General features: G+C 39.3%; 1 protein-coding gene across 1 annotated transcript; it reads left to right on the top strand.

Moving 5' to 3' along the window:
* Positions 1–13,333: 13,333 nt before the first annotated feature.
* On the top strand, positions 13,334–20,288 carry atf3 (activating transcription factor 3). Its single transcript, XM_071538356.1, has 4 exons — positions 13,334–13,457; positions 15,618–15,879; positions 16,324–16,431; positions 17,069–20,288. Exons 2-4 carry the CDS (start codon positions 15,619–15,621, stop codon positions 17,366–17,368), a joined length of 669 nt encoding a protein of 222 aa, XP_071394457.1. The 5' UTR covers positions 13,334–13,457; position 15,618; the 3' UTR covers positions 17,369–20,288.
* Positions 20,289–24,105: the final 3,817 nt, after the last annotated feature.

Below are 24,105 nucleotides of genomic sequence, written 5' to 3'. Positions count from 1 at the left end.
TAATCTGGTACGGTGCATCAAATGGTGACTTTTATGTTTGAACTGTACATTGTCCCTTTTAAATAAATAAATAAATAAAAGAAAAAAGAAGAAAACAACGAAACACTGAAATAAAGGGAAACGGAAGAAATTCAAGCGCTGATCACATCATGGGCCGAAATCCAAGTTTTAGAATGAACTTGACTTTACAGTGCACCACCGAAAAGTGTTTACGAAAATAATCAATATTAATCACTATATACAGTATAGCTAACTGTTGCTGCTGTAACTTGTGTGGCTGCTGTGTTTTGGTCATAGGTGTCATTTACACTGGGGATGCTGGGGACATGTCCCCACCACTTTTTGAAATGGACAATTTTGTCCCCATCACTTTTTAAAAGCATAATTTGTTAAAAATGTTCTGGAAAAATAGCTTGCACCAAGAAATGTTAACTAACAAATGAGAACGCTTTGTGGAGGAGATTGACAGAGGTGAGTTTAATTGTGTGAAATGTATGAATTAATTGTGTGGAATTTTAAAAGAATTAATAAAAAAATCAAATCAATGATTTTGTCATGGTTGTGACTTTTGCCTTGTCTAGGTTTTGTATTTCTTTGCATGTTTCCCTGTCTAGTTCTTTTAGTTCTTGGTGTACCATGTTTCCTGTCTGCCCCAGCTGTGTCTATTTTGTAATCACAGCCATGTGTATATTAGTCTTGTTCCCCATCCCAGTCAGCCTTTGTCAGATCGTGTTATGTTACATGTGTCAGTTTGTGTAGAGCTCTTGTTTTTTGGTTTCCTGTGTCACCTGCTATCTGTTCATAAAACACCCAGTCTTGGGGTTTTGGTTACAACCTGCCTCACTGTCCTGCATTTGGGTCCTCACCACACCTCCCTGTGACAGATTTGAGGTTTTTTTTTAAATGTATATGGATAAATACATACAATAAATAATCTAATCCCTGCTGTAGTTTAATTCATGTTCTCACATATCTATATTTAAACCTTATGCTTAGAATGAGTCATGATTGGTTGAACTTGACTCATGAACTCTTGTGAACTCTGTTTCTCTATGCAGCATCGAAACAAGGCAGTTTAACTTAATATCTAAAGATAAGGTTGATTAACATCTTTAGCTAACGTTGTTAACGTTACTCCTTCAGTTGTTTCTACTTTGTCATATTTTAGGGCAGTGATATTGGATATTGTTATCGCTGGACTGACTGACATGCACTGGTGCTTTCTACAGTAGAAGTGATATTAGCATTGTTCGATTGACATGGTGTTGCAGCTGTGGATGTGATGCATATGGATGACTGTACTTGTCGACTCTGTACATTACATTGCCTAAAATTGCCTATGTTGAAGACCGTTTAAAAAATGTTTTTTTTCATCTGAGCCCTTATGTCCCCACCACTTTTCAACACAAAGTGACGCCCTTGGTTTTGGTGCAACATTTCAAAAAGAAAGATAAGCCTATAAACTAATCCCCAGGCTCCGCTGGTTTCATCATGTCTGTTGTTGATGTTGCTGACCCTGGTTTCTATGGTTCCGCTGTTGCTATAGTTACACCTGTGCATTCCGGACAGGGTATCCATATGTTCAGCATTGCAATGGGAAACCAAAGGGTGCCGATCCTGTGCCATACTGTGCCAAACCGGACCGGGCCGAGGCCGAACACGGGTGCAGCACAGAGCTTTCTGCTGCACATGTGGACCGCTTTAACGTTTTGTTCTTTCACTCTCTCCGGTACTCTGTACGCTGCACTACGTTTGTTTAATTTCGCCGCGTCATTTTGTTCGCTCGATTTCAAGAATCCCGTCTCGACTTATTTTAGAAAATACTTTCTCGTTGCTCCTGCGGAATTAAGATCTTTCTGCAATTTCTCGTCGGCCCATTACGGGATTAGCGCTTGTAGTTCTTCCGTTTCGCGTTGTTGCTGTGATTTGATTTGATTTTTTCGTCTTTCCCCAACTTTTTCTCACTTTCCCCCCCTTTGTTCCAATTGTTTCCACCAGCTGGCGATTTAAAAATGGCGGGAGTAACTCTGGCTGGTATCAAGACACAAAAGGCTGCTGTATCTGAACACTTTTACTGTACTCGAACCGTACTGAACCAGGGACAAAAAATACAATGGAAAAGCGTACTGAGCTGTGGCAGGACGGGTCCAGCAGTGCAGTGGGAAAAGCAGGACAGTGGGAGCAGTGTGGGTTCATGAAAAACACACTGAATCACGCAGTTCACAGTCCGGTCTGACCCGCGACACATTAGTCAGCACACTGCGGTTCCTTTGTAAAACTATTATAAGATCACAGCATAATGTGCTGCCTTTGGCCCCGTCACATACATCCCACAATCCCACTGTTCAACACAGCAGTGCTTCTGTGTTGGAGGCCAGAAACACCGCCCACGCCCCCCCCCCCCCCCCGCCCCCTGCCCCGCTGCAGGCTGACAAGCAGAATGTTAATGAACTTTAACACCAAACAATGGTTTTTATTTTTCTTTTATCCGACTATTGGAGTATATTTATGATGGGAAGAAGCCTGGAGGCTGTGAATAATATTTTACAAAGAGAGAAAATAAATTCATCACAATGCTTAAACATAATAACAATTAATGTAGATGGGAGAAATTTATTTTTTCCCATTCCAAAACTCATCTCATGACCTCCAGGTTGAGAACCGTGTGATACAATAGAGTCCAATAGCCAATATCATTTCACTTGAGTAGAGATCATCTGACCCAGCAAATCACCTGCAGGGCTGAATGGAATAATGCTTCAATAGGAAATATAAGTCTTACATCAAAAAATGATATTCAAAGTCAAATATTGAAAATAAAAATCCTGGCTTTAGTTTAAAGCCAGAAGCTCGCAAACTCATAAAGGATATTCAGTTCATGAATTCCAGTGAAAACCTTCATGTGAAACAGAGCTGACTTCACCGGTTTATAACCTTAAAACCTGAATCATCAACCTGTAGTTCGCATTATGCCTGTCTAATCATGATGAATCATAATGACATCAATTATTATTCAATCTAGTTTCAGATATGATCTAATCTTTAGCTATCTTTTCTGCCTGATTGTTGTTGTAAATGTGATTGTTATACTATTTCATTAAAAATGGAAAAGGAAAAATCTGGTTTTGCTCTCTTTTCAGCTAGTTTCAAAATATATATAGGCTATAAAAAAAATTTGCCTGCTGTTCTGTCACAGAAGAGATACAGGCAGGGATGTAAACTCATTTTATCCACATTTGTACCTGCAGAATAAACTTTTCCACCTCACATAAATCTGTATAATGTAAATTTATAGTAGTATAAGTCATATCAAACTGATATTAGCTATGTTAAGGTTTGGTCTTCGAAGGAAAAAGGCATAAATTAATCTTTTTCTGAAAATAAAATCTATGTATTTTTGTCATCCACATTTGAATTTTCCACTACGTTATAGGATAAATGCTCACTGGCTTTACAATGGCTGCCACAGTATACAGCACTGATGCAGGATAGATGCAGACTGCTTCCACAAACTGTATTCTGATGATAAAATCGGGAGTTACAATATTGAAATGGATCTGCAGGGAAGACAAGCGGATAATAAAGCCGAAGCGTCGTTTTGAGGCTGTTATCTGATGTTATATATCGGCTATATTCGCTGCGGTCGGGATGTCATCAGCTCCGTTTCTCGCCGCGACCATTAACTGCAACATGGAGATTTTACCGGAATGCGGTGATTCACTCAGATCGAAAGTGCAAACGATCCCGGCTGCCGTAACCTAAATAACACATTTATACCCATCCTCCGTTTCTCCTCCGGTTCTCCTCCCGCTGCTGATCAGTAGCGTGATGCTGGCACGAGGAGGAGGAGGAAGAGGAGGGGGGAAGGGGGGGATTTCCCGGATCCCCCGTGAAGAAGAAGGAGGATGAGAAGCGTTACTTCCCGGAAAGGATGACGCAATCTGAACCTGAGGAGAATGAACGAGTAGGAAGAGAGGAGAGGAGCTGGAAATAAAATACTAAATATCTAATAAAATAAAAGTAAAATACAAAAAACAAGGAAGAAATTAAATAAATCATTAAACACATTCCCATTATATTCTCATTTTTTATTTTGTTTTTGTTGTTGTTTATAATCCTGCTGCTACAGACTATGATAAAATAATAATACCAATGTCATAATTGCAATTAATACCAATATTACAATTGCAATTATTCCTACTATAGTAATAGTAGTAGTAGTAAAATTGTAATGACAATTAAAATGTTTTGGGGGTTTTTTCTATAATAATAGCCTATATTATAATAATAACAATAAGAACAACCACATTGTTATAATAATCATCATAATCAATAAAAAAAAATCTTTAATAATACATTTAATTTTATGGTATTTTAATTTTGATTTTTACTATAGGCACTAGCAGCAGTACTAAACAACAACAACAAAATAATATCAATAATAACAATAATAATAATAATTATAATAATTTCTATAATGTTGGTATTTATATCTGTATATTCCCTATAGGCAGCAGCAGCTGAGCCGTAAACAAAAGCTCCTCTCTCTCTCTCTCTCCTCCTCCTCCTCCTCCTCCTCTTCTCTCCTCCTCCTCCTTTCTTCTCAGCAGGATTGGATTACGTCAGCCTTTCCTTTCCGGGAAATAACGCTCCTCATCCTCCTGGTGGCTTTACCGGGCAACCGGCAGGCAACCGGGAAACGCAGCGAGAGGATGGGAAGCCTCCTCCTACACCTCCTCCACCTCCTCCACCACTAATCATCACCATCATCATCATCAACATGAATTATTATTATCATCATTATTATTGCAGTTCAAAGTTGCAGTCTCGTTTAGGAATCCAGGAAATAGGAAATGTGATTTTCTCCTGCACCACCAATTCCAAACAAAATAATAAATAAATTAAAAAATACCAAACAAGATAGATAGATAGATAGATAGATAGATAGATAGATAGATAGATAGAATATTAAAGTGAGGCATTGCATCATTGTAACAGCATATTGATATATCTTACAAATGCTCATAAATGAGTTGAACTTGACCCACACACATACTGTATATTACGATAACATTTTTACATTTCAGATATTTAGTTGATGCTTTCGTATCACCAACATTACAAGGGTCTGATAGAGAGGAGGTCAAGGGTCAGAGGTCACAGATGGAACCACAGACAAAGAAGCACAGCGTTTCTGGTTAAGCAACATTAGACTGAAGGCCAGTGAAGAAGACAAGAGGTAAGAGAGGAGGAAGCTAATATTACGAAGTTTGTGATATTAACTGAAAAAATACAATCTACCATACTAAGTTATCTAGGTTAGCTTGTTAGCTAGCTGAGCTTCAAGTTCAAACTAGCCATACTAGCCTATAGCTGTCTAGGTAAGCTAGTTAGCTAGCTGCTGACCTTCAATATCAGGAATTGTTATGAAGGAATGACAAAATAATCAATTGCCATTTAGATTTTTTATTTAGATTTTACCAGAGTTCCTTCTTCACCATATAAATTTGCCAGTTAGCTAACAGTTAACTGCTGTGAAAGAGTGTGGTTCTTTGGCTCCGCCCACTGAGGTCTAACTAGTTTGAGCTTGGAAGGTCAGCAGAAATAAAAACAAGCAAGGAGGTGATGAAGCATAATATGTTTTGTTTTGTTTCTCTTGACGACTTTGTGGCTGAGACCCAGAGGCAACAAGACGATTACCGAATGTAATATGAATAGTTTATTATTGCTTTATTTATTATTAAACATGCCGTTGTCAGGCATGTTGCCAAGGCATCACAACTGATACACCTGGTATACCCAACAGTGTTTGAGTCACCAGAAAAACTGTGTTTTTTTGGCTCCGCCCACTGAGGTTTAACTCAACCAATGAGATTATTTCTGCCTCCAGGGCGGAAACATTCAGATAACTAAAACTCCATCTGTCATCCTTGGAGTGAAGCTGCTCTCTGATAGTGATCAGTAGGGCTGGGTATCGTTTAAAAAATGCCGATACCAGCACCAATACCAGCACCCTTAAAGTGATACCGATACCAATCGAGTACTTGATTCGATAACTTTTTTTTTTTACGTTTCGGTGGCAACTGCCAACTCCGTCACACACACCGCGCTCGACTTCACCACCACAGACTGTATGGGTTGTAGCTGCTGCGGTAGTGGGCCAATCACACGTCACATTAAATCGAAGAACGATTGCGGTGATTGGCTGCGAGCAAAACTATACAAATAGTCATTATTTTCTAGATCTGTGTACAAAAAGTATCGAATGCAGGTATCGTTTGACTGGAGAAATTTCAATACTACTTGGTACTGGGTTATTTCAGTCGATACCTTAAAGGTATCGAGTACCGATACCCAGCCCTAGTGATCAGACGTCTGTGATAGTGATCAGACATCTCTGATAGTGATCAGACGTCTCTGATAGTGATTAGACGTCTCTGATAGTGATTAGACGTCTCTGATAGTGATTAGACGTTGACCCAACATGAAAACGTGACATTTTCACTTTCCCTTCAGCCAGATCTGACAGTGTGAGAAACCCCCTGACATCCTGAAGCTGTGGTGTCAGAGTGAAACCTACAGCTCACTCCCACTTTCCTCACGTGACCTCTACTACGGCTCGAGGTTCACACACACACCCACACACACACACACACACACACACACACACATTTTGCAATCCAGAAGGCGAATTGAAAGCTGGAATGGGGTCAGAGGCGGAGGTGAATAGAGAATGATGGTTATCTGATCTGAAGTCCAGCATCAGTTTGAATTAGAAACTGAAAGCTACAGCAGTGTGTTTATATGTGACTATAAGGTTCATAACTGATATTATTCAATATGATATTATGTTATATGATTTATTGTCCTGAGGATAATTTAGCTTACATGGCCACAACCAGCAAAAAAACAACAGTGGACTTAATACACACTAGACAAGATTCAACACATTCACCCTTTAATATTAGTGTTAAATATTAGTGCTGTTGTTGTAGTTAAGAGCAATCACAGACAAATTCACAGATAATTAGTTGTTGTTGTTATTGTTTCTTCATACATTTAGCCATTGGAATAGGTTATAAATACAGATTTATTCACTCTTAAAGGATTTACAGTTGTTCACTTATTTATCATGGATGATTAGAAAACATAACTTTAAAAAAATAATAGTAAAAAAAACACTTTTCGAACTCCATACTGCACCACACTTGATATGGTGATATGATCGAGATCCAGTTTTTCATTTTCTTTTCCTTTCTTTTCTTTTTTCTTTTCTTTTCTTTTCTGTATCTAAATTCTAAAGCCTGTGTTCATTGTAGTTTTACAAAGAAAGAGTTTCTGTAAAAAATAAAAACTTCTTGAAGAAAACACTTCAAACACCAAGGAGTCTAAACACTCACACACGTCTATGATCTAGTTTTTCATTTTCTTTTCTTTTCTTTTCTGTTCTTTTCTTTTCCATATTCAAATTCTGTGTATTCATTGTATTACAAAGAAAGATTTTCTTTCCCCAAACTTTCCACCATTTGAAAAGTGCAACACCTCTCCTGACCAAAAGACTTAAGGCATGAAAAGACATCTTAGACATTATGAAACATCTGTGCTTTTAGAAATATCGACTAATGAGCATGAGCTAATGTGTCTTTTTTTCCTACATGTATACACACAGCGCTTCGGTATGAAACCCTTCAAATAAAAATAGAGAATGTAATATTTAGCCGGTGGGTTCTATCATGTGGTATAAATAGTAAACAGGGTCAGCATCGACGACGTCACAGCATCAGTCTGGACGACCGAACTGGCCTCATAACCTTTAAAACACCTGTCTGCCTGTTGAGTGTGTGTGTGTGTGTGTGTGTGTGTGTGTGTGTGTGTGTGTGTGTTTCTGCCTATCTATCTGTCTTCTTGCTCGTCTGCCCATCTACGACAGTGAAGACGCCACTACAAGCTCGTTATCTCTCGTTAGATTCAACGTCACACAAACATCGTTTCTCAAGTTAACTTAGTTTGAACCTCATAGTTAAAACCAGTATGATGTCATTTCCCAACTTTGCTGCCATGACTACCACTAACCTCGTATTCACGCTGCGTGATTTAGATGAAACGTGAGCCCCGAGTGTAAAAACAATACCTCAAACTGCACTGTGCTACGATCATTTAGTTTAAAATAGAGTGTTATGATGCTGTCTCATTCTGAAGCTGCATTCACACTACATGATTTTACTATATTACATGATTATCAACGCACATGTGCTGTCTGAAAAGTTAGTGTGTATACAGTATGAATAAAAAACAAAAGAAAACAAGAAAAAACATATGTATATATATGGAAAAATTGCTTTATATCCACTTTAGAAACATCTTTTCTACTTGAAATTCAACAAAATCTCAAAATTTCAGACTCTATCCTCAAACACACACAACTATTTCATGAGCAAAATGAGCCCTAACTCTAATATTAACCCACATTGTGCTTTTCGTTTCAGTTTACAAGAGCAGCTGTCACTTTTTTCCAACTTTTTCCATGTTTATTACTTCCATATATTGAAAACAAACAGGCTCACAAACTTGATCTAAAGGCTGTCATAAAATCACAATATTTGCAGAGGCAAACGCAAGCCAACCGCAGTCATCAGGTATTGGCAGGAAGACAAGAGCAACAGCTGACTTTATTTCAGCCTACTTTACTAAACAAACTACTTTAACTGCAGTTCATTTATGTGCAAAAACCCGCCAGACTTTACGCAACAAGCCGCCTGGATGAAAGTGTCAGTTGTGGCATGTTGCTTCTTGCCTCGGAGGAATGTTTGGATAAATAAAACCGCTTTTTCTTTTGAATCAAACCACTTTCTGCACCACTAGTAATGACTTTCCCTTAAATTTCCCCGTAAGTAGCTTCAAAGTTAGAAAGAAATGTTTTTTTTTTCTGTAAGACAGCGTCACATCCACATTCTGTATCTGCTCGCTCCAACTCTTCATTGAAGCTACAGCTGCTTATTTTGAGTGAAATATTCAAACCCAAGGCAACATTTTCTATGGCTGCACCATTACAACAAATGGAAAATTCAGCCTGAAATACAGTATTTGGTATGTTTGGAAACTTTGGGATCCGGAGTAGAATTTAAAATAAAGTTCTGTGGGTTTGAACAGGTTTTAACTTCTCTTTAAACGGAACAGAAACTTAAAGCAATGTTTGTATAACTTAAACTCCAATCTGATTTAACTTTATCTACAAACCCATTAACCCTTTAACATTAATCAGAAGAGAAGACTGAAGACTTGAGACTTGACTTGACTTGGGTTCTGGTGACTTGGGACTTGACTCTGACTTGTACTCTGATGACTTGAAAAAGTTTCTAAAGTCTTGACTTGAGATCTTGTGTTTGTGTAAATGACTCAGATTGAAAGTGATGAGATTTGTTCCAGCAGACGACTGAATTTAAATTCTGTTTTCTGAATTTGTATGGAATGATTGAATTTATTGAAGTTGAAACTGATTATAGAAATCAAACTCATGATGCTCTTACCAAGTTCTTATCCTATTTAAACCATATTGCATTGAAAAGTCCTAGATATTTAGTTTTCTTTAAGATATTAAATTGATACTGGACTCTTGATTTGTTCTGACTTGACTTGCTGTTCTACATTTAGACTTGAGACTTGACAATAATGACATGGACATGACATGGACTTGACTTGCTGTTCTACATTTAGACTTGAGACCTGACTTGGGACTCGAGCGAAGTTGACTTGGTCACACCTCTGCCATTAGTCCAGCGTTTTTTTACAAGAGCACTGATAAAACTTTCACTTCTTAACTTCTTAACAGCTTAAAAGGAAACTTGGGTGATTTTCAGTTTCCAGAGTGAAGTTAGAGTGTTTCCACTGGACTCTGTTTCTCAGCAGGGGAACACCGATTGGTCGATTATTAACTGTTTTACAGCTGTCTGGTATGCACCTTGACGGCACATATATGAGCGGTATTAAACACACACGCCCACACACACACGCACAGTTTTCCTGAATGGAAAATCGAGGCGGTGTTGTTGCCAGCACAATGCCAAGGCTTCCTCGGAAACAATGTGTGAATAAGGGTGAATGAAAATCACACACACACACACACACACACACACACACACACACACACACACACACTGACAGACGGGATGGAGCGTTCTAGGTCACGATGGTCAAAATAGCTGCTCCAATGTTATATTTCCAATTCGGAAAATGTGATGCTATTTATACCCTGTTATATTAATTTCTACATTATGATGCAGGTAAAGCAAAGAATCCATACAGTGGGAATGTGTGAGTTGTTGTTTGCTTGATTTTGATATTTATTTATTTATTTTTTACTGTGTTTTTATTAGGAATTTGAAAGCAGATATACTAGCAGAGATAATTTCACAAAATTAAATTAAGCCCCGCCACCTTAAGCCCACCCCCACCTCCCATATCATGCACCCTAACTAAAAAAAAAGAAAAGAAAAAAAAATGAATGTTGAATGTTGAATGTAAATGGATTGATAAGAGATTAAAAAAAAAAATATATATATATTTTTTGATAAAGCTAATATAGCTAATATAATGTATTTAAATAAAACTGGGCATCATATCCACAGTGGATCTCTTATTGCATATATGATATTTCAACATTTTTAAACTGCTTTGGCAATATTGTTTCTGAGAAAGAGTCAAGCTGTGAAAGTGAAAGCTGAAATAAATTGTGGGTAGGGGAAACAGCTGGAAGTTTCTAGATGTCGGCAGTCATGGATTGAGTTTTCTCTTTATAAAAGTTATGAAAACTCAGTTTCCTGTCATGTTTTAGCTTGAACAAATCAACTGAGAACACTTTCATGAGCGGGAAGTCAACTTTTCTGACTGACCGTTTCTAATCTTACTGAGTTACTACTACTGCTACTACTACTACAACTTTTAATAGTAAGATAAAAACTCTCATCACTATTCCTCTGAGGAAATCTCTGTTGTGTTTCAGTATGGGAGTAAATTTAGTCAAATCTCTCTGTGTATTAGATTACAGCCCGAATTTGGTTGAAAATATAGACTGATCCACCATGAGCAACTTTGAAATGTACAAATCAGAAAAGAGAGCGCAAAAAAAAAAAAAACAACAACATACAAAGGGAGATTCATTCCCAATTGCTATAAATCACTTTAGAAAAAGCTTTTCTATCTGAAATTCATTCACCTCTATCTCAAAATAGCAGATTCTAGCCTCAAAAACACAACTATTATATGAGCAAAATGAGCCCTAACTTTAATTTCAACCTACAATGTGCTTTTCATTTCACTTTGTAAGAGTATTATTAATTGTAGAAGAGTATAGGTGTCATTTTTTTTTTTTTTTTACCAATGGTGGATGTTTAAATTTGGAATAAACCTGTCTGTCAAAATGTGTTTTCTTTACCTGGAGTCGCAGCTGATCCTCGCTGAAGAAATCAAGGCTTGTGTTCACAGTCACATAAAGTCACAATTAAGATTTTGTTGCTCACTTATAAATGATATACTATTAAATATTCACTTAGAAATCAAAAGTATCATGACATCAGATGTAGAGAGGGAATACATCCCATCATCCCTCTCTCTCTCTCTCTCTCTCTCTGTGTAACTTCATACTTTTATACCCAGCTGGTCAGATGTAACGACAGAATAAATAACCGTCTGTCTCACAGCGTTACTCACCCATTAGTGTGAAGTATCAGGAATGGAAATCTTGCTCAGTGTAAAAACAGGGAGGGATGGAGGGATGAGAGAGAGAGAGAGAGAGAGAGAGAGAGAGAGAGAGGTTTATTGAGATTAACGTGTTATCAATTTGTTCTTATTTTTATTTAGTTGTGTTTAGATGCTTTGGCAACGCAGCCAGGATCTATACTGAATTGAATTAAGTGAGGGAACGAGGGAGAAAGAGAGTGAAGGAAGGAGAGAGAGAGAGAGAGCGAGAGAGAGAGAGGAAGCAAGGGAGGAAGAGAGAATGAGGTAAGAGAGAAGAGAAAGAGGGAAAGAAGGATAAGAAAGAGAGGAGAAGAGGGGGAAGGGAGGAGAGAAGGAAAGAGCGAGGAATAGAGAGGTAGAGGGAGGAAGAGAGGGGGTGAAAGATGGACTGAGCGAGGGAGAGAAGGAAAGACAAAAAGAGAGAGAAAGAGTGAGAAAGAAAGAAAAAAGCAGAGAGAGAGGAAGAGGAAGGAAGAGAGGATGAAAAAGAGTGAGAGAAGAGGAGGGAGAGAGGGAGGGAGGAAGGAGGGAGGGAGGGATGAAGAAAGGAGAAAGAAAAGAAGAAAGGAAAGAGAGTGAGTAAGAGGAGGGAGGAGAGGAAAAAAGAAGGGGTGAGAGCAGGAGAGAGAGAGGAAGAGAGGAGGAAAGAGTGAGAAGAGAGGGAGGAAGGAGGGGAGCGAGAGAAGGAAGGAAAGAGTGAGAGAAGGAAAGAGAGAGGGAAGGATGGAGAGAAAGAGAGGGAGTAAGTGAGAAGGAAGGATGGAGAGGGGGGAAAGAGTGACAGAGTGAGAAGGAAGGATAGAGAGGGGGTGAAAGAGTGACAGAAGGAGTGAGGGATTGAGAAAGAGAGAAAGTTGGGAGAGAGGAAGAGAAAGAGAGGAAGACAGAGAGAAAGCATGAGAGAGGAAGAGAGAAGGAAGGAGAGAAAAAAGAAAGAGAGACAATAGAGGAAGGGGAGGAAGGGAGGAGGAAAGGAAGGAGACAGGGAAGGAGAGACAACAAGATAGTGAGTGAAAGAAGGAGGGATGGAGAGAGAGAGAAGGATGGAGAGAGAGAGAGGAATGGATAAAGAGTGGGGGGAAGAGAGAAGGAAGGAGAGAAAGAAAGAGGAAGGGAGGAGGGAAGGAAGGGGAGAGGGAAGGAGAGAGAAAGAGGGAGAGAGAGAGAGATGGAGAGAGAGAAAAGAAAATAGAAAAATAGTGACAGGAAGAGAGAAGGAAGGAGAGAAACAGAGACAGAAGAGAGAGAAGGATTGCGAGTGAGAAGGAGCAAATGAGAGAGAGAGAGAAAGAGAGAGAGGGGGGAAGGAGAGAGAGGAGGAGAGAGAGGGGGGGAGAGGAGGAGAGAGAGAAAGAGAGAGAGAGAGAGAGAGAGAAGGGGGGGGGTCTCCTGTCCCGTTAAGGCAGAGTAACTCTGTCTTGTTGGATTGCATCACCGCAGGATAAGCCTTCTATAAATAGGATGACGTCACCCCTCCCTCCCCCGCCCCTCCCCTCCCGTCCAGCCTGGCTAGTAAAACATGCCTGAGCGCGTCACCGCCCCGTCCCGCCCCTCCGGCACTATAAAAGAGGGTGATGCAACGTACCGGCCACAAGCGCAACTTTACGCACCGGAGGAAGAGACGAAGACAGAAACTAAACCTCCAGAAGCCCGATATAAGAGAAGAGTTACCGACTTCACTGACTTCACTTCTTCCGATCCGTCTCCCAAAGCGTTACCAGGTAGGTTTGATTTGTTTTTGCGGGGTTTATTCAGGAGGGAGGCTGTGTTTGGCTGTTTTTGTGCCGGATAGTAGAGGAGAGATCCCGGTGGTTCCCTTCGCTGGCTGTCCCGGGACAGCGACCAAAACTTCAAAACACGCTTATATTTACAGATTAAATTCAAATATAGAGATTTAATTTGTGGGAACTAAATGGAGCAATGACTTATGACTGATATGATGATATTATTTGGTTACTATGATGAATTATTACACCTAGATGAACCAAAATATAAGTTTGGAGGGAAGTTGAATGCTCCACTGATGGGATGAGGTGTAATAATAATTTATCACAGTGACCGAAAAGTGACATTTTTAAAAATATGGCTTCCAAATATATTTCTTCTTGATCTTTGCTTTACATTGTAATGATAAAAAAACTATACAAGATCAAATTTGACCTCATTTAGGAGGCTATAGTCATAGTGACGCTCAAATGTTTATTAACATGTTTTGTGAATGAAACTGTTGTTTATTTCGCTTGTTTTTACCTGGGAGTTGGAGACAAATGTAGAAGAAAGTTGTATTTGAGCTTTACTGAGATGAAAAATAACTATAGCTACATTTCATGATACATTCTAAAAATATCCTATACAGATGTCACAGCAAATCTATAAACAACTGTGTCATAGGAATATTATAGTGCTACCATAGGAGATAAAATGCCATACAGTCTGATTAAGTCTCTGTCTATAAACTCACTGTTGAGCACAGAGACTCTCTAAAAATACCATAAAGTACCATAAGGTCACTATATACTTGAGTACCACTAGAAGTTCCTATAGTAATATTATAGGAATATTGTAGTAATACTCTTCAAACTGAAATACATATTTATTTTTTAGTTTTAGTTTTAGTCACAACAGTCATCTTATTGAGTTGCCAATCATAATATTTCCTAGAGGCAATTCTCTGTTTAGATAATAAGTTTCCCATCAACACCTATTAATGATCCTGTCTGATTGGTAATGGTAATTTTCCAAGAAGCAAACATTGCTTAGGTAAGAATGAATCCCTGCCAAGGCATGTTTATCTATGTGGCCATAAAGCCTCCTCCTCAGCTGCCATTGCATCACCAGTGTTGACATTTAAACCCAACATTGTGTAACTTTCTGCTCGTCCCACATCTTTTTCTTGCATTTATTCCAAATTTTTGTCTCAAGTTTGAGATCTCTTTCAATACAAGACTCCCTGTACTATTCTTATAGATACTTATTACTCTGTCTGTGGTACTAAGTAGTAAGTTTATAAAGACCTTGTCATACTTAATGTCATTTTAGTCTCCTATGATATCACTATAATATTCATATAATATTCCCATAGGGACCTGTAGTGAGGTCAGTGGTACTCAATAGTACATTTATAGTGACCTTATTGTACTTCAGGGTATTTTTATCAACTGTGGTATCACTATAATATTCTTATAACATTACTATAGGGACTTAAAGTGAGTCTGTGGTACTCAATAGTGAGATTATTGTACTTTATGGCATTTTTTATCACTTACAGTATTCCTATAATACTATAATATAATCTTATAATATTGGTACAGTGACTCATAGTGAGTCTGTGCTACTCTATAGTGAGTTTATAGTGACCTCATCATACTTTATGGCATTTTAATCTCCTATGGTATCAGTATAATATTCCTATAATATTCCCATAGGGACCTATAGTGAGGTCAGTGGTACTCAATAATAAGTTTATAGTGACCTTATTGTACTTAAGGGTATTTTTAGCAACTGTGGTATCACTATAATATTCTTATAATATTAGTATAGGGAGTTATAGTGTGTCAGTAGTACTCAGTTGTGAGTTTATTATACTTTATGGTATTTTATCTCCTATGGTATCACTGTAATATTCCTATATTATTCCCATAGGGACCTACAGTGTCAGTGGTACTCAATAGTGAATCTATAATGACTTTTTTTTGCTTTTTATGGTATTTTCTATGGCATCACTGTGATATTCCTATAACATTCCTACAGGAACTTGAAGTTTTGCTGGGATATTTGCATTGATATTACATGATTACTTGATTATAAGCATACTACTAAGCGCACCAAATTCCTTGATGGACATGTGAATCACCTGCTGCATCCCGTCCTGTTGTGCCCAGAATGATGCTGCAGCACCCGGGTCCCTCGCTGGCCGACATCAGCTGCTCGGCCCTGGTGCCGTGTCTGTCCCCGCCCGGCTCGCTCACCCTGGACGACTTCACCAACTTCACCCCCATCGTGAAGGAGGAGCTCCGCCTGGCCATCCAGACCAAACGGCTGTCCGGCGGGCTCAGCGTCGACATGAGCTCCGACTGCAACAGCTCCAGCTCCGACCGGCCCGGCGGACACAACGCCGCCGGGGGGGGCGGGGCCAAGAGAGAGGTCAGCTGCTGTCTTGTCTTCTTCTTCTTCTTCTTCTGCTCCTCTTCTTCTTTCTCTACTTGTTTTTCATTAGAACTAGATGACCACAGTAGTAGTACAGATGAGGGTTTACTCATAATTACACAGGAAAAAGTTGTAGCTTCTGTAGTATTTGAAGCGATTCACTCCAAAATTAGATACCCACCATTTGCAAAATGTGATGCCTACTCTGACAAAATCAATATATTGAAAATTGTTAAAGTTATCAGCTATCTTGAGCCATTTACTTACAAACTATCACCATTTCACAGCAAGTAATCATCTGTGTTTTAGATACTGACTATTGAACATCAGGTAGCAAATGTGTTTCCCGAATGCATATGTCTTCTTTTTTTTGGGACTAAACCCCTCCGTCTTTGAATCAGATGTCTCTATTGACGGTTTCTATTTCTCTGCGTTTGTCAGTTTACCGGTGAAGAGCATGAGAGGAGGAAGAGGAGGAGAGAGAGGAACAAGATCGCTGCCGCAAAGTGTCGCAACAAGAAGAAGGAGAAGACAGACGGCTTACAGAAGGTATGGACGAGGATGACGCAGTGCATGTTTATTCGTTACTGCTTTAATTTCAGTTTGTATACTTTATTTTTTTATACCAACTGCCAGTTTTTTCACACATTCACACCAGAGAGCAGCCCAGTGAAATCAGTCTTCTACTGTTGCCAACTGAGCAGCTCCGCTAGAATAATTTGGGTTATTAAGTGCGACTTTACACATTGGCGATGTGAGGTAGCCGTTTGAGTTTTGAAGACTACATACCTAGAAATCATTTAACGCGACATCAGTAAAGTACATTTCTTGGCTGGTGGGGATAGTGAAGATGTTCAGCCAGCGTTGGAGAGTCCAGCTTTCTCTCTGCTCTGTTTAAGAGACACTTTTGGTTTCACTCTCAGGTTTTGATTCTTTGAGAATTTAATTTGGGCAAATAGGACAAATCTATGGTATCATAAATGGTGGGAATGGGACGCTCTTGTCTGTTTCAGCATCTCTTTGTGATTTATACTGGGAAGACGGGTGGATTTTTACATAAAAAATCTTGGCTAGTGCAGCTTTAATTGTTGAATTCCTTAATAAACAATACAGCACAGCATTGCTAATCATTCTTCACTCCTTCCCTCCCTCCTTCCTTCCTTCCTTCCCTCCCTCCCCTCTGCAGGAGTCGGAGAAGCTGGAGAGCGTCAACGCCGAGCTGAAGGCTCAGATCGAGGAGCTGAAGCAGCAGAAGCAGCAGCTGGTCTACATGCTCAACCTGCACCGGCCCACCTGCATCGTCCGGGCGCAGAACGGCCAGACGCCCGAGGACGAGAGGAACCTCTTCATCCAGCACATCAAGGAGAGCGCCTTACAGCTCCACGGCCTCACCGCCTCCGTCCCCACAGCGCCCCCTCTGGACGGAGGACTCCTGACCCTCGAGCAGGTCCAGTGTCACGTGCCGACGTCGTGCGGTCAGCTATGAGCGGCTTTCCTCCGCTTTCTAAGACTTCATTGAACTTTATATCGTGTACCAACGCCGCCACCTGCTGCCACCAATGTAGCACAGACTGTTTGACAGGCAGGTGCAGCAGCTGTGCCTCAGACTGGAGACCTGAGAATGACAGTAAAGTATATTAAAAAAAAAAGAAAGAAAGAAAGAAAGAAAGAAAGCCCAAGTAAACGCCACCTTCGGATAACTCCTCCGTTTCATTCGCCGTCCACGAAGCTGCTAGAGAGAGTGGCGTGCGAGATCTGCCGGTGGCGAGGCAGAACGTGACCTCAGCACCTCCCGCTCCCTGAAAACGTGGCTGCTGATTGGATAGGAAAACCAGGAAGTGACAAGACAATGGACAGTACCGGGAAACACCGTCTTTTTTTTTTTTTTTTTTAGGGTTTTGGATTGGATTACAAATAGCCAGGGGGGCTGAGGGGGACACTAAAAAAACAATACATCCATTGCATTTTTTTTATTTGTTACACTGCTGTTTTAAATAATGTCTGATTTTGTACCAAAGCATGATTTCATGGTGATCAAGGCACACAGACTTAATTGCTCACCCACAAAGAAAGTTTGAGCGTGTGCGAGTGTGTACAGATGTGCGAGCGAGTCAGTAAGAGCTACAAGTCCCTGACTTTACAAAAAAAAAAAGACATTGTTGCTTCTGCTCAGTGTATGAATACTAGATTATGAACAGTATATTCATTCAGTACCTACTGTATAGCCTGTTGTTAGTCCACAGACTGTATCGCCCCTGTCTGCCTTGCCTTTATATGACATAAACTTCGAAGGTTGCTGCTACTACTAACCACTCAGGACCTACGCTGTCTATACAAGTTGATTTCATAGGTATTTTTGTCTGATTTAACGAGCTAACTCCTCAAAAAAGTGTGATTCGAGGTCAGGTTGTTAAACAAGGGACCTCCATCCATCTTTGCCAATTCAAGTTCAAAATTGTATTGTCCTATAAGGGAAATGTGGTTTGCAGACAGGGTTTACAATTCCACACAGTAGAAAATACAATAAAAACAAACACACACCTGTAACTCGCACACAATGTTGCTTCTCTTGGAAATTCGTATTCCTTTGGCAAGCAGTATTGTCCAAAATCACCCCGTGCACCATGGAAGTGAACAGCGGTCTTGTATACAGTATATTATTTCAAAAGTAGACTTTATATACCGCTGTGTTCCTTCTAAATAGGGCTCAGTGTTATTCCTTAGATGCTCTGTGATGTTGAAGTTACACGTGTGTGTCGGCGTTACTTTTCTGACGCATTGTTTTCTACCTACAATCTTGTATATCGCATTGACTGTCAGCGCTGGCTCTGTGCTACTATATATGTAAACACCCAATGCCTCCTTTGGTCTTGAAAAAGCAGGAAAAAAAAAAAAAGTTGTTTTTATAATGTATTTATTGATGATTGGTTTGGAAGTCGTGTTCACTAGATATCAGTAGCTAGGTATCGGAAGTGTGACATTTAGCTTTCGGCTCATGCCTGACTCTGAAGTTGTGCAAGATGATGTGATGTGTAAAAGTTCTACGTTATGAATTTCATCAGTGTCCAGGCTTTAACTGCCAAATATTTCCCCCTCCTCCCTCCTCCCACTCCCTACTCCTCCTCCTCCTCTCTCTTTCTGCTCTGTTAACTTTAGTCTGAGAGACGGTTTATTGCGCAAACAGAAACTGAGGAAACACGAAACGGGGATGGCCTAGTGGTCAGAGGTGGGGACTCGAGTCACATGACTTGGACTGAAGACACAATTTTAATTTGACTTGATGCATGAAGAGAAGACTTGAGACATGACTTGACTTGTACTTTAATGACTTGAAAAGGTTTCTAAAGTCTTGACAAAAGATCTTGTGTTTGTGTAAATGACTTAGATTGAAAGTGATGAGATTTGTTCCAGCAGACGACTGAATTTAAATTCTGTTTTCTGAATATGATGAATGATTGAATTTATTGTTGAAGTTGAAATTGATTATAGAAATCAAACTTGATTCGTTCTGACTTGACTTGGTGTTACACACATTTAGACTTGATACTATTAGACTTGGGACTTGACTTGAGACTTGTGCCTCAAGACTTGAGACTGACCTGGTCACACCTCTGCTAGTGGTTAGAGAGACCGTCCTGTAACCGATTGGCTTAATCCGATGTGTCTCATTGGTTTACCTTTTAAAAAAGGCTAACTTAGCGCTACAAAGCGTTTGGAAAACTGGCACCATTTTGATAAGTTCAGAAAGAAGGGTAAAAGCCTCATTATGGTGAATGTAACATCACATAACATCTTAGCATTGTCTCTGCTCATTGGTTTCTACGGTTCCCACTCCTAATATTTCTGAACAACATATAACAAAGGTCTAATTGTCACTAATAATAATCTATGTCTTTGGTTTCTGAATAGCACACATTTTTGGGTCACGGTGAGGATCAAAGTTATATATTTTGTTTATGTTTGATTAGAAGAACTTTTACAGAGGATGGTCTATTTTCTTTCTTTATCATGTGTGTGTTTGTTAGCAAAAAATTAGAGAGTGACACAGCAAGAGACGCAGGCGTCTGAGTGTGTTCATGGTGCGTTTGTTGTTTTTGTGCTTGAAGTTGTGCGTTGTCCCATGCGAGTCGTGACTAGATAGCTACTGAGCACTGAGTGTTTGGAAGACGCCACACAAAACTACTTAGATCAGAAACTCGTATGTATTCTACTGTGTCTAGCTCTATCTTTTTTTTTTCTGTAGCTGCTCAATGAAAGTGTTGCTAGAGACTGTTGGAGCATCATAGCCTAAATGAATAAACTGTATCAGGTAAAACTGCACTGCTACTACCAATGTGTACTTCCATCTTTGCGATCTGTCCATTTTTGTTTTTGATACTTTGTTAATTAAACGTATGTACTGCGAATGATTCTGGTCATGTCATTTCTTGAGAAGGGCTGTTGATAATGCTCTACCTCTTATTCCAGTGGAGTCATTTGTGTATTAAGATATGGAAAGGTATTGTAAATACACAGTAATATTCTGTTAGGACTTAATACAAATATTCCCAATACATAATGTAGTTGGGTGTAACAACAAAGCGAATGAACAGTGTACACATGTAATTGTTTGTACTTTCATATCCTTGTAAATACATTTTGTATCAGGAAATTTCATAACTAGCACACTAGTACTTTTCCAAAGGTTAATACACAGATCAATACACTTGAATAAGGCCAAAGTGTCACTTTACAATAACTCTTTTTCATATCTACTAAACATTAGAGGCATAAAATCTCCAGTGAGGCTATAAGATTAGGGTTAGGTTTGGAGGTTTTGGTTAGTGTTAAGGTTAATTAACATTAGATTTATTAACAATTTTTAGATGAAAATTATCAAAAGTTCTGGCGTTGCAGTTTGCCCAGGAGGTACAACTGTATCTTGGAAATGCTTAGGTTGACGGAAACCCATGACAAAAGCTGAGCCAAAACAAAACTAAAAGTTCAGATTTCAGATATCAGTTTTCTTTTGACCACATTTACAGTAAACAGGATCTGACGTTAGTCCCTTGCACCATTTTGTGTGAGAGTATATCTCCTCTATCTCTGGTAGAGGCATAGACTAGAAGTACTGTACTATGCTGAAACATTACTTAAGTAGTTCAGTAGCTTTACTACATTGATGTTTCTATTTGCTACTAGCTATCCAACCAGCTAGCAAGCAAACTAGCTAACCAAGAACCAGGCAAATGCAAACCAATAATACTGTAGCTGGATAGATCATATCATATACATCATATACTGTAGCTGGCTACTATCATGGATAAATTTCAGCATTTAATGTTACAATTAGTTAAATATAATGTTTTTACTACATGCTAGCACAGGTTTGATGCTGATGCAGTTTACGATGGTCAGTTTCTGATGCAATGCTAACTGAGCCAAGATTTGTACTCTGTAATGAATGTGGTTTACAATTCTTAAGTCAAAACATACTTAACCACTCGCACCCTGCCTTTCCCCTTAAACTTCCCTTTAAGAAGCTTAGAAAAAATATTTTTTCCATTCTGTACGACAATGTCACATACACATGTATTCTTTATTTCTGTATTGGATACATATTCTGTTTTTTATGGCTACACCATTACATGAAATGGAAAAAATCTAGATATCTTGTGTGAAGAGTTTTTAAGTAAAAGTAGAATTACTTCCTTCAAACTCCAAAAAGTAGAAGTACACAAATAAGCCACTCAGCTACAGTAATGAGAGTAGATGTAATTTGTTACTTTTCACCCTTAGTGAAACCTGGATGATTGAGGATTTTTGCAATAGATTGCTGTCAAAGGCACAAAATTTTAAATTTGGCAGACTGTCCCTTTAGGCAGAGGCTGGCTGCACCGTGCGCTTCTCATGAGCAGGAATTTCATAACAAGGTTCATGAGTTAACTTATGACCACAAAACCTACATGACATGCCCGTTCAGAACAGCTGTGTTTGTACTGAACTGAGGGACAAGACTGGACATGTTTCAGAGAGAGAGAGAGAGAGGGGAAGAGATAGGGGTGTGTGTGTGTGTGTGTGTGTGTGTGGGTAGTCTCCTGTACCAGCTGGTCGGTTATGACTCAGTGTTTATTTGTTATCTGTGAAGATAAGCTGTGAAATACCATTCAAATAACAACCAGCCCACCCACCGATACCAAAACCACTACCGGACGCACGGTAGCCTGCAGTGCATCTAAAAATATTCCACTCCCCTTGACTTTGTGGAGTGAATATTTTACAAAAACATTTTTTTTTTCTGTAATTGGAATTTCATTCTTTCATATAAATTGCTTGAATTTCCCTTCTAATTTGTTCTGAAAGTGTCGTTTGTGTAGAGTTTAGGCCACATATTTTGTGGACTAATTGTGTAGCATAGGAATATGTGCAAAAAGTCAAAGGGGTGAATACTTTTTATACTCACTCACTGTAAGATTATATCATGAGGTATCAAATATTTATGTATATATATATATATATATATTCTTCAGGTTCTTGTCAGGTGAGTTGCCTTTCTCTTTTTCATCTTCCTACCATATCAGGTTTTTGGATGTAAATACCAGACCTGGGTCAGACAGTATTTCCAAACACTTTTCATGGTTTGTTTTATTCCACTTGCGTGCCAGATGGGTGGGGCTTGCTGCGTAGGACGACACACTGAGTGCCAGAAAGTTTCGACAATCACAGGAAAGTATTTGACAGTCAGTTTAATGGACTTCTCTCTGATTTACGACTGTACTTGTTAAAAGCTTCTGCTAGGCTGATAATGCTGCTAAACCTTTGGCTGGTTCTGATTGGTTACTCTACTCTAGCAGCCACTTTGGCAACTAACTATTATATGAAAGTTCCTTTATGCTACAAAAACTCATTTAAAAAGACAAGAAGAAAGTTTAAATAATCCCTGTGTAGAAATTGGGCAGCAGTAAATAGCAGGATACATCAAAAATGGAAACATTTTATATAAATACGAATAGAGCAAATAGGGTGTATTACACATAATTCAATCGGCAATTACATCACTAGAACGCAAAGCAAAAGTAGAAATGTTAAGAATGAAACAAGACAAGAACATGAATGACAAAATGTACGTATGTATGTATGATATGAAAACAAATACGAAATATATGCACAATGACTAAACTAAAAATATAACGATTTATGTAAAGCTTAACAAATGAGAAAAATATGGGAGTATGAAGAAAACGAATGTGTGAATGTACAGCATTTGTACAGGATGTGCAACATGTGAGGTGTGATTGCATTACTGTAAAGCCGTTCATCAGATTCACATCAGTAGAGTTACAACACTGAAAGTATGTGGGTGGTGTTCTGTTCCTTTATGGCACACAGAAGGCAAAAGTTCAAGGCAAAGTTTCAACATGCTTTCATGGTGTTTGATTTACGATTGGTATGTTAATTATTACAACTTATTACAAACCCCTGAATCATCTAGCTTCCCCTTCTACCCGCTCTGTTATGCTCTCCTCTTCAGGTCGTCTGTTTTTCAGCTGTTCATCAATACTTATATCCCACTGCTGTAATTGGAGAGCGGTTTGTGTGTTTGTGTGTCCCGAGAGGAGAGGAGGAGAGGAGACAAGGAAAGGAGAGGAGAGGAGAGGAAAGGAGAGGAGAGGAGAGGACAGGAGGAGAGGAGACAAGGAGAGGAGAGGAGGAGAGAGGAGAGGAGGAGATGAGAGAGGAGAGGAGATGAGGAGAGGATGAGAGGAGAAGAGAAGAGAAGAGAAGAGAAGAGAAGAGAAGAGAAGAGAAGAGAAGAGAAGAGAGAGGAGAGGAGACAAGGAGAGGAGAGGACGAGAGGAGGAGAATAGGAGAGGAAACGAGAGGAGAGGAGATGAGGAGAGGAGAGGAGGAGAGGAAAGGAGAGGAAGGGAGGAGAGGAGGAGAGGAGGAGGTTATAAATTCTAGTCACTATTATAATAAAACACATACATCCTGGTCATAATCCTGACATTGCACTGAGTAATGTTTGTTGTCTGGATTTTGTGTGAAAATCTCGGCTTTGTATCGCCAACTGGTGGTGGAATTAAGCAACATCACATGAAAAGGGAGTGCTGCTGTACTGTATATAAGGAGTTTCACCACACACCTGATTAATCAGCGAACGCCATGTCGCCTGCTACTGAAATGAGAGTTTGTTCTGTTGTCACTGAGTTTGAAAAATGGAGGAACAGTTAATTCTTGCGG

Source organism: Centroberyx affinis, unplaced genomic scaffold (assembly GCF_046629955.1).
Source record: "Centroberyx affinis isolate AG114_WGS23_722 - 3 ecotype Tasmania unplaced genomic scaffold, CSIRO-AGI_Caff_v1 ptg003263l_1, whole genome shotgun sequence".
Taxonomy (NCBI): Eukaryota; Metazoa; Chordata; class Actinopteri; order Beryciformes; family Berycidae; genus Centroberyx; species Centroberyx affinis.
The sequence above is the reverse complement of the archived record's forward strand: the minus strand, read 5'-3'. Positions and strand labels throughout refer to the sequence as shown.

Coding starts and splice junctions, on each gene's coding strand:
- atf3 (XM_071538356.1), top strand. CDS start 15,619: ATGATGCTGCAGCACCCGGGTCCCTCGCTGGCCGACATCAGCTGCTCG. Junction 15,880..16,323: donor GGGGCGGGGCCAAGAGAGAG/GTCAGCTGCTGT, acceptor TGCGTTTGTCAG/TTTACCGGTGAAGAGCATGA. Junction 16,432..17,068: donor AGACAGACGGCTTACAGAAG/GTATGGACGAGG, acceptor TCCCCTCTGCAG/GAGTCGGAGAAGCTGGAGAG.